General features: G+C 33.5%; 1 protein-coding gene across 5 annotated transcripts; it reads right to left on the minus strand.

The window, feature by feature from the left end:
- Positions 1-3,383: 3,383 nt before the first annotated feature.
- On the minus strand, positions 3,384-11,284 carry LOC138327021 (uncharacterized). 5 transcript variants are annotated; one of them, XM_069272995.1, is made up of 5 exons: positions 11,199-11,239; positions 10,636-10,733; positions 8,914-9,026; positions 8,373-8,402; positions 3,384-5,088 (listed from the first exon to the last, which is right to left on the minus strand). In XM_069272995.1, exons 3-5 carry the CDS (start codon positions 8,972-8,974, stop codon positions 4,916-4,918), a joined length of 264 nt encoding a protein of 87 aa, XP_069129096.1. In that variant the 5' UTR covers positions 8,975-9,026; positions 10,636-10,733; positions 11,199-11,239; the 3' UTR covers positions 3,384-4,915. The 5 variants fall into 5 exon arrangements, with proteins under 5 accessions (XP_069129096.1, XP_069129095.1, XP_069129091.1 ...); XM_069272994.1 differs by lacking the exon at positions 10,636-10,733 and adding an exon at positions 9,846-9,886 and having other exon boundaries at positions 11,199-11,228; XM_069272990.1 differs by lacking the exon at positions 10,636-10,733 and having other exon boundaries at positions 11,199-11,284.
- Positions 11,285-12,056: the final 772 nt, after the last annotated feature.

Below are 12,056 nucleotides of genomic sequence, written 5' to 3' on the forward strand. Positions count from 1 at the left end.
ATCATGCAAACATGCCTATTCAAACTATTCACAATATCTGGCGAGGGCTACATGTACATGTAGCTCTATTACTACAGAATAAATAATTATATATCTGAGGATTTACATCGGATATATACATGGTCAGTATCTTACAGTAGCTAGGCCAAGGACGTGTCCTTGAATAGGCCTGTTAGTTTTATTTTGGAAAGACGAGATGACTCCTGTCTCATGGACATTAAAACAAATCATTTATTTCATCTAGGCAAATAATAATTTGAAAATTCCATATACCGCCTGCAAGGAGACGTCCTAGGCCTATCTCTACCCACAATACACTTGATCGTGGTCTTATACATATGTATTATGTAACTTTTCATCGATAATTTGATCCAGATATATCTGTCTTCGACAGTTGTATTTAGAATTATGAATATGTGGAAGGAACGTATGTACAAGATAAAAACAACCCATCTCAACTGCTATTCCGGGACCCTTAAATGTAATATTGGTCACCTCAGCCCAAGCACAGGGGCACGCAAATTATTCATTATGTAAAATAATTCCTATGTACGTCATGTCCACATGACTGAAAATTATATATTATGTAAATATCGGTTAGCTTGTAATAATGATAATAAATATAATGTATTGCAAAATATATTCGCGTGGACGATATTTTTGCTATGATCGCGAAAATTAAATTAAAGAAATATTACGAAATGATTTAATCATACATGATACCATGTATATTCTGAAAACCGGGTTGTGAAAATTGTTTAATCTGCTTAAAGTTTCATGGTCTATAACTTTCGCTCTTTTTGTCAGAGTAAAAACTTTTTTTGTGTATTTCTTTTTTTTTCATTAGACATATTCATTTTATTCCTTTTATTTGTATTTGTTTATTAATGTATTTATCTTCACTGGACTATTTTTATATACATTATAGCGAACATAACACGATGTATAGCAGGATATATCTAAAAATGTCGCAGTACTGATGATTTTAGCAAAAACAAGTAAAGCAAAATATAGTGAAAACTTAAAATACGTAAAACACGTCTTTAAAACTAATATTGGTTTAAACAAAATAGATAAATAATAAAAGTCTAACTTTTAATACAATTTCCATATTGCGATTCGTTCAAATTATTGGCAATGCTTATATGGAAATTCCAAAAGCTCTTTGAACTACATCTTTATATCTTCAAAATTGACCTTAAAATAAAATCCTACTTCAAAAATGTTTAATTTTTATTCTTAGCTGAAAAAATAATTTCAAATATATCGTAATTATTGCTGATCATTATTTGTATTTAATAATGTATACTTATGTTTATTCAAAGCTTTATATTTATTGGGGTCTGAATAATGTACTGTGGATTACTCTAGGCATCAACGTTTCGTTAAAGCATTTATACATTATCTATCAGTTAGTCTTTGTAGTCAGCGGTATTGGATACTGTATCTATGTATGTCTGTTTTGTTGGCAGAATTTGTATGACTGTATATACGTATCAGACAATATATAAGGCATATCCATCATTACACTGTATATCTCCGGATATTTTTCCAACAACATAAATCACTTCTCTAGTTTAGTTTGTCCAATTGTCGCATGTATAAAAGCTTACAAAAAAAGCTTTTGGTGACAAAATGTTACAACCGTGAGCATCACATTATTGCATCAAATAATATACCATTATAATTACAATTAGATATCACCAACAGTTCTTAGACGGATTCCACTACATAAAAATGATATAAGTTTCACATTGAAAGGCAAATGTTGTCGTAGACTAATCAATATATAGGCCTATATATGCTACATACAGAACACTTCAATAATCAAAATTGTCTTGTTACTTATTACACACATTTACGCAGTGATCATGACGAAACTCTCTGACTGTTTTCTAGAGCTATATATGCTGATTTGTGGATAATCTCAATTTCGTTATTTTATTATGTATACAATTTATCTCTTCAAATCATTTAATAGGTGTATTTGTTTTAATTGACATGCTTCCTTAAATGTGATTGTTATTGATCGAGATTTATCAAATATGAAAGACTTGTGAATTGAGTTGTTGCCCTTGAATCAGACTTTACACATTCAATATTTCAAAATGTCTCATTGTTTTGGTATTTTTTTCAATATGGCTATAACCATCCATTATTTTCGACAATTATAGCTTGGTAATATGGAAAAAAGACTTGATATATAAATTAGATTGGTAAACTCCAGCTTTAAGAAAAGCAAGCCAAGATATGTCAGTAGTTTAATTTTAACTTCTATAAAAGAAGACACAATTTTCTGTTGTTAGAATAATCATATATATCCATGTATTTTGGATAAACATAATCACATCGACCATACAGCACTCTACCAACGGATAGCTTTTAGACAACTACCGTGTTTCCTTCCTCAGTCCTAACTAGTCCTCTACCTACAGATAGCTTTTAGACAACTACCGTGTTTCCATCCTCAGTCCTAACTAGTCCTCTACCTACAGATAGCTTTTAGACAACTACCGTGTTTCCTTCCTCAGTCCTAACTAGTCCTCTACCTACGGATAGCTTTTAGACAACTACCGTGTTTCCTTCCTCTGTCCTAACCAGTTCTCTACCTACAGATAGCTTTTAGACAACTACCGTGTTTCCTTCCTCAGTCCTAACTAGTCCTCTACCTACGGATAGCTTTTAGACAACTACCTTGTTTCCTTCCTCAGTCCTAACTAGTCCTCTACCTACGGATACCTTTTAGACAACTACCGTGTTTCCTTCCTCAGTCCTAACTAGTCCTCTACCCACGGATAGCTTTTAGACAACTACCGTGTTTCCTTCCTCAGTCCTAACTAGTCCTCTACCTACAGATAGCTTTTAGACAACTACCGTGTTTCCTTCCTCAGTCCTAACTAGTCCTCTACCTACGGATAGCTTTTAGACATCTACCTTGTTTCCTTCGTCAGTCCTAACTAGTCCTCTACCTACGGATAGCTTTTAGACAACTACCTTGTTTCCTTCCTCAGTCCTAACTGTGGTCGGGAGCTATATACTAATCTGGAGTGGGAATTAGTAATATAGTTATATTTTACACACAGGGACCGCTGATCAAAAGGTAATTAGAATAATCACATGTGCTAGAAAACGTTGCTGATATCTTCTCTTAAATTGACAAGTAGTTGAAGAATGGAGTACTTGAGAATTTGGAAAATGTGTCAAGTTAACTTGAAAAGAAAATATTTTCATATTGATTTATTCAAAAACTGTGAAACTTTTGGAAAAACCGAGTCCCAGGTGTAGATGTGTCAAACTTAGCAAAATTTGCAAAATCAGATGAAGACTTAAATGAAAACTTCGTTGACTAGGTTGACATAAAAGATCATATTAAAGCATTGAGATTGTTTAAAACTGATTTAATAATATTTTCTAAACAAATCTATTGCACTAGTACAATCAAAATGCAGTTAAACGCATTAGTCATATTTACATTTTTTATATTAGTTTAGGCATATTTAAATATACACGTTTCGTATTAATAATGATAGTATTGAAACTTTGACAAATTTGACAATGTATGATGCAATTTAATATGACTGTTTCAACAAATTACAGATTATATACTGTAATATTTTTTCCTCAGTTATTACGTATATCATTAAGATGTGGAGTATTAAACAAATATATGTTGTTTTAATTTTCTGTTGTTTGTGCTTTTTATAGGATATTTTTTTTATTTATTTATGTTGTGACGATCAATTTATATAATCGATATTATCAAATACTGATTTCTATTAAATCTATTTCTCTGGATGCAATTGCACACAGTTTCGTCAAGTAAATTATACACATATTCAATATGAGACGTATACATGTCCTGGCTGCCTGTGTGGTTTTCCAATTGAAGATTCCTATCATTATTTCGTTTATTGCCCTCTCTATAATAATGAAAGAACTTGCTTGTGTAATTCTATTCTTGCACTAGATATCAACATTCCTCATTCTATCGACACTTACCTCTAAGGATATAATCGCCATTATTTTAATTCAAAGGATAAACTATTGAAAATTGAACATGAATACATTAGAGATACCAGACGTATGAGATGTCATTGACACTGAGAGCATTTAATTCTATTCATTAAGATATTGTGAACATTTATTAAATATGCTTTTCCACAAACGAATGTTATTTTCTCTCCATCAAATACATGAGCAAACGAATTGATGTTTTCTACAGGAAGTCTTAACTTCTTTTCTACTTCTAAATAAAAATATAAAATAATTTATTACATCCCGAGAAATGTCCATGCCACTGTGCCCTACATGGAACACATTCATTCACCAAATGTATTGTAAATTACTTCAATAGATATATATTAACATGATTAAATGCTAATTATTGCTCAAATAATGAAAATCATTTATTCCTTGTTGGTGGTGGAGCATCTTTAACATATTGTAAAAAATTGTGATACTTATCTGACAATAATTTCTTATGCTTTATTTTAAGCTTATGAGATTCTCCTAAATTATTTGTAATTTCTGTTAACGAGATGCTATTTCTATTGATGGATTTTATGTATTGTACTGTTATTCATGTAGCTACCGGGGAGAGGGCTAATATAGGCATAGCCTGTTGCCCAATCCCAATTGTAATACTACAATAAAATATTCTGAAATGAAAAAAATTGCGGAAGTATCAGTTATCATGGATGATGTTGTGAAATAGGTTGTCAGGTCAGGTGCCTGGTTACTTCGACACTTGAAATTGTGATCATTTCGGTACTTATGTTTTACTTCAAAGAGTAATTAAGTGCCAAATTTCAAAGTGACACGTTGATCAATTGTCGAGTTGGCCACGTGACGAGGTGTCTATGTTCCCTAACCTCTCTGTAATGAAGACTTTCCAAGGCAACATCTACATAAATTATTACGGTAACTGGTCGGTATGTTCTTTGGAGCAGCACCGCCTGACGGGGCCGTAGGAGCCACAGTCATAGATGCCATGGTCACGTGTGTAGAGGTAGTATATACAGCCCATCACTAATGCTATCCCTATCACAGCTCCAAGGATCACGGCGAACAACTGCTCCCCCGTCAGGCCTGCAACCAAACAAAAGGTTTATGACATTAACGAAATCTCAAATATCAATACACAATTGTATTCTATGTTGTGTTGGTATGCCTTCCGAGTGTTTGTTTGATTAATTAACGTCCTATTATAAGCCAGAATCATTTGAGGACGGCCTTCCATGTATGTGGTGTGGTGCATGTGTGTAGTGCGAGGTGGGTGTTTTTGGAAACTGCAGTATATTCGTGTTGTGTCTTCTTTTATAGTGAAACTCTTGTTTTGATAGTGCTATATCCCACCCGGTCACAGTATACTGACAACAGCTGCATATTGTATGCTATTCAGATTTTTTTTGGTAACTTTAGGCGTCAAAGGTCAAAGGATGAAAATTTCTAATTTACTAACCATTATAATACTGATAGTACATTTTTTGAATTTTTTTGCGTGTAAATATTTGGTTTCTGAAGACAAGTTAAGAAAACTGATGAAATATTTAAAAAAGAAATGGTAATTGTTCCATGTAAACATTAAAAACTTTAATATTTTTGTTCAAAACTAAGATTTCGCAACGATTTTATAGCTTGAGATTAATATTTAACACTGCATGTGGATTTTGAGATGACCTGCATAAGATTATTACATCCTAGGGTCACATTGGCTACGTCACGTGCATAAATTAAGTCATATTCAAAGTATGGTATCATTTATCCACTAATCATACACTGTTTTCCCATGTTTTAAGCAGGTTTCCAAATAATTTAGGCTTGTTTTATGAACTTATTGCTAGCAACTCCTTCACCGAAGGTAGGAGGTTATAACTGTTCCTTCTACCCCATTGCATGATCGTAAAGGGCGACTAAATTTTGAATCTTACTTTCGTGGTTGCAGAAATGAAGATACTCCAATTTCTCAATCATTTTTAAGATTTGTGTTTTGTCACGATCTAGTTCAGATAACTACATCTTAGGGTCACATTTGCTAGGTCACGTGCATAAATTAGGTCACATTCCATGGAAAGGTATTTTCTGTCATTTAAGTACAAATGTACCTTCTGGATTTTCCATGCTTAAAGTAAGTGTTTAAGCTATTTAATTTTTTAAAGAGAAAATAATAAGCAACATCCTCATTGCAAATATAATGTTAGAATTGTGCCTGCTACCTCACTGCATAATCGAAAAAGGCGCCTAAATCTGGGATCTCAATTCTAGTGGCTACCTGTATAAAATATATTGGACGTCTATCTCAATCAACACAAAGAGGAAGTTTCTGGAAGACTTATCTTTCACTACAAACTACTAATTTTCAAGATAGCACTCTCTTATTGTAGACGCTAGATGTTAAATACTTATTGTATTGTTTTCTAAAGCCACTCGATATAGGCCCGATCATCCAATGGGGCAGCAGGCACAATTCTATCATTATACTTACATTGTAGGTGCTGCTTGATATTTTCTCATAAAACAAACTTAATGAGCTTAAACACTTTCTTAAACATGGAAACCCCATAAGATACACAGTTGTCAGACGATACCTTTCATTCAATATCACCTAATTCATCCGAATTATCCACTTCATGTGACCCTTAGATGTAATAATCTTATGCAGATCATGACAAAATCGAAATAAAACTCTAAACGTCACTTTACTGTATTTTCATCTAAGTAACCACACAATTGAGATTCCAAATTCGGTTGCCTTTTACGATCATGCAATGGGGTAGCAGGCACAATTATAATATCCTATCTTTAGTGAAGGTGTTGCGTAAAATAAGCTCATAAAACAATCTGAAAAGACTAAAATCTTGCTTTAATACATCGGAGAACAGAGGATGGTTAGTGGAGAGATGATACCATTTTTTAAATATGACCTTATTTATGCAAGTGACCAAGACAATGTGGTTCAAGAATTTAATCATGTTAAGCAGGTCATGTCAAAATCCACATATAGTTTAAAACATTAAATTAAAGCTTTAAAACCGTTGAAGAGTCTCAGTTTTCAGCAAAAATAGTAAAGTGTTAAATGCTAAAATGGAACAAATACTTAAGAAGGTCACTGTGACCTACTTTTTAAAAAATATTTAATCAGTTTTCCTAGCTGAACTTCACAAACCAAATATTTACATGCGCTTCAAAGAAATTATATCTTTTCTGATATTTAGTTAATGAAGACTTCATAAACAATGAAAATGTGAATTTTCACCCCTTGACCGTTGACTCCTAAAATTACCATGAGCGCAGAAGAAATCAGATATTCTGAATAGCATACAATATGCATCTGGCCCTAACATATCTTCATGCAAAATATTTTATATTATCTTTTCTTTCTTCCTTACTTCTTTTTTTCTCCCTAACATCTCCTTTGGCACCACCTCAATTTGTAGTTTCTGTTGAACGCTCGCCCCTGTGAAGAAGGTTCTTGGGAATATCCTCTGGTCGAGACACACCATAGTCCATAAGTGTGGTACTTCTGTTTAGCGCTCAGTATTAAGGGAGTGTGACGACTGTTTCGCACGTTGTCAGTATAATGTGACCAGGTGAGGTGTTTTGTTTGGTGTCTTCGGCGGCATGCTTCAGCCATTTAACACTATAAAAATGCCAAGAGTTCCACTATACAATAAAACATAACATGAATATACACCGCCTAAATGGGAGACCGTCCTAACATGACCCTGACTGTTGATAGGACGTTATTTAATCAAACACACAAACAGACAAATCATTGATTGTATGTAATTCGTGTTATGTCGACTGTCAGTTATCTCAATGTGATGTAAACCGGATTTTAAAAATTGTAAAAAAATTGTAATATCGTCATTTACTTGAATTATGTGGATGATTGTTCAATAGGCAATAGAGTCTCCAACCCTGTGACAATCATGACAGTAACAAATTTATGATTAAAATTCATAACGCAATTAGCTTTAGAGACATGAGGCTTTTTTGAAAGCGTCATCGATTGTTCGTCTTATCACTTGTATAACTGGTAAAGTTTTCTAAATAGTTTGAGGTAGAGACTTGTATAACAAGAGGGAGTATCAATTCCGCTAGTAAATCGTATATGCAATATAGTCTTAGGAGTTTTAATAGGAAAATCAATACCACTGTTATCAAATAGATTTCAAATAGATTTGCATATATCGAACATTGTAACTACCGTTTGAAAATCATGTTAATATCTCTTAAAGGATCTATACATATGAACTGTAAAGTATTTAATTTAGTAAAAAGACATTATGTTTAACGGGGGGTTAGGGTTGGGGGCGGGGTTGGGTTGGTGGTGGGAGATCTAAGTAGTGTAACGATTATGTATGTCTTACCTGTGTTATCTCCCTTGTCATCATTTATACCTTAAAAGACAAAAACATATATAAATAATTTCAAAGTAATTAATCCATGTCTTGTGTATTTCAACAATTCGTTAAGAAATCGCAGAGTTGTGCTCTCCGTTCTCCTGTGTGTATGCAATAATTTGGACGTCATTAGTTTGTGAATGTCATTTTCTCCCAAAAGTATGACGTCGCGCACGTAATCACGTAACAGTCAATAAATGCCATTACAGCAAATAGCTATGTAATATGTATGAATGGATGACTGAATCAGTATTAAGTCAATAACTTTATAAGTTTTAAGTTAACTTTTAAATAGGCTTATTTGGGATTGTGAATGTCTGTACTGAAGTTAATTTGCTTTGTTAGTTTTAACTTTAGTTCAATGTTTCTGAAATGTTGATGTGAATGCCTCATTTTATATTAAATCATTGTTGTAGAACAACATAGAAACATTGTGTATTTTATATTGACCATTAGGTAATAAAACCTGTATGCAATTATCTTCGATGTCGATGTATAAAGCATTTACCTGCATTGACGTAGCCAGACCCTAGTAACAGAAAGGTAACAAATGTGAAACACCATAGCATCCTCCCTCGTTATGTCAGCTTAACACACGACAGACAATGTAACATCCTTTATCTGTACGTAATGGACAAAGTTATAAATTATAGGTTAGATAGACTTTTTACTTATTAAAGATAAAGAAAATGTAGCATTACCTCTCATAATAAATAACATGATTCCGAAAGGTGTATCCTTAACGAGTGACGAGAAGAAAGGTTTTACTTGATTCTTTCACCATTTCGTTCTCTTAGTGATTTTGAAGTCTAAAAAAACTTTAATTATTATCCACCTTAACCTCTCTTTGATCAATGCATGTACACTTACAGCGTTTGTAAATTATTACATTACATTTACCTATATGGCCCTGCAGGTAGGGCGTTAGAATTGTACCTGCTGCCCCTATTGCATGATCGTAAAAGGCGACTAAATTTAGGATCTTATCTTTTCTCTTCTTCCTAACTGACTTTATCTTTCCTAATGCCCCCCTTGGCACCGCCTCACTTTTAGCCATGAGTTGAGCGTTCGCCCCTGTGAGGAAGGTTCTGGGTTCTGTCCCCTGGCCGAGAAAGACCAAAGTCTATAAAAGTGGTAGTTTCTGCTCCTGCTTAGCGCTCAGCAAACAGGGAGTGGGACGACTGGTTCGCCCGTTGTCAGTATAATGTGACCGAGTGAGGCGTGTTGCTTGGTGTCTTCGGCGGCATGCTTCAGTGATATAGCACTATAAAAAGGGCAACAGTTCCACTATACAAGAAGACACATCATGAACATACCGCAGTCTCCAAAAACACGCACCTCGCACAACATATACGCAGCACACCGCATGTATGGCAGGCCGTCCTTACATGACCATAGCTGTTAATAGGGCGTTAATTAATCAAACAAACACACATTTACCTGTGTACTAGATATACTTGTCAAAGTTACCAACTTTGGACCTGTAATAAGGGAAAATAATCTACAGGAAAAAACAACTCTATAATTACTAAACTAAAATAATTTCCCTAATATCAAACGATTGCTAATCTGATCGAAGCTCAAATTGAAGAACATGATTTCATCGTAAAATATAGTGAAATTAATGGTATATTAAGCAAAGAAATATAACAACATATACGACGTAGTTAAGGATGAATACGGTTACATAGTTACATGTTTACCTACTTGATATATATGATTACGGTCCAAGACTATTGACAGTCAGCTAATAGGAGAAGTCGCCATCTTGTACTCGTACGTTACGACAAGACACTTCAAAGTCGAACATTATAAAGTAACGGTATTTTGAGTTTATATAATAATATTTGTTAAAGGATTATATATTGACAAAATAAGTCAACCTTTCTGTCGTATTGTGTTTGTGTACACATACCGGCGGTGTATTGTGACGAGAGTGGTGGGTTATTTTGTTTGTAGAACAGGAGTTCTCTTATTAATGTTATTAGAGTACACTGACTTGTAATGTAAATATAAAGGGTGCTACTGTTGGTTTTCTGATCTCACATAGCTGGGCCCTGAGAAGTGGACCAAGTAGGCAAAATGTAACACGCAAGTAAACACTATCTAACAAAATAGATCATTTACGTCAGTGTATACGTAATGTTTTCTTTATATTTTCACACTTAATTCAAATTATTAATCGAACTATTAAAGTAGAAATTAGAATTAGAAGTGGATTTAGACTTACAATAAGTATGTCCGGATAGACAATGTATTATCCAACGTTGAATCTATATTAATATTTGCTCTCCGAAAACAAACATACACGTGTCTTGTTTTCTGAAACTGTAAAGTGTATTTACTTTATAAAGAAATTAATCCATCCAGCATTATTTTTTTCCCTCAAACTGTATATACGTTGAAGCTTAATGGCGACATTTGAACAAGATAACGTGACAAAAACCTAAGTAACTTTATATTATTATTTAGATAGCTCGCTCCCTATGAAGCCCCTTCAATATGAAAAACCACTCAAACGTCGTTTTAGGTACACTACAGCCCTTAATGTAAACTTATTTAGTATAATGTTCTGATACTAACCTCGATCTGCAGGCCACTAAACCTATCACAAATGCCATATGTCCATGTATGGAGCATGCATAAAGTCTGCCACTTCGAATAATTTTATAATATTGATGATTGTATTACTAAGTACAAAGTATAAGAAGTTTATGTTTCATAACAGAATTTAAAATGTTTTATAATAAATTGATGTGTTTTACATGATACTATTAGTTGTTTATTACTTACGTCTTTCCGCGTGTAACCAAGCCTCCTGACTTACAGAATCCTTGACTCACGTACAAAAACCTCATTTAACATGTACTGTAGCCTACTAGCATTGCCTATATTTACCTTTATTGAGGAGAAATTGACGCCTAAGTTGTTTATTGAGTGCAAGGTTAGCGTTTAACCAAATTATTCTTTAGAACAGTATGAATCAAGTAAACAAAACTTTAACAAAATTACTTTTGAATCGCATGTCACCAGAAAATAAATTGCCCTGGCTATTCATACTAAACTCATAAACTGTTGTAAGCCGCTGGCTTTAAACTGATGTTATGGTTGAGCAATGCATATAAAAATATCTATGACATTTTTCCTTAACATACTTTTTATGTATATCAGTATATCATCATGGCTATTTATGGAATTAAAACTGTATTAAAAATACTCTATCATATACGTTAGACTTATGTTGAACAGTATTAGAGCTGAAAATTTTCACTACAAGGTTTAATACGTCATGTCGAATTGGCTAGTGATCAGTTGATTTTTATGCAGTATTTACCTCCATCCATGGATAATTCTTCTATTTTCCTTATTCTTGAAACAAGCAGTGAGGTTCTCACGACATTTCACCTATTATTCGTTCTCTGTAAACTTTGTTTTTGTATTTTCTGAGGCCGTTTGCATTTAATTAGATTTGCATTAATACCACAAAAGATTAATAACTGATACTTAAAGTTTTAGGAAACAAACAACTATGAAAATGAAACACAGAATTTTGGAATGGCTCCTGTGTTTAGGCGATTGAGTCCAAGATTGAATTTTGTCTGGGCCACTGGTTGGCTAGTTAGTCAAGAATTTCAAAAGTAAGGTGTTTTC

This window comes from Argopecten irradians, chromosome 7, assembly GCF_041381155.1.
Source record: "Argopecten irradians isolate NY chromosome 7, Ai_NY, whole genome shotgun sequence".
Taxonomy (NCBI): domain Eukaryota; kingdom Metazoa; phylum Mollusca; class Bivalvia; order Pectinida; family Pectinidae; genus Argopecten; species Argopecten irradians.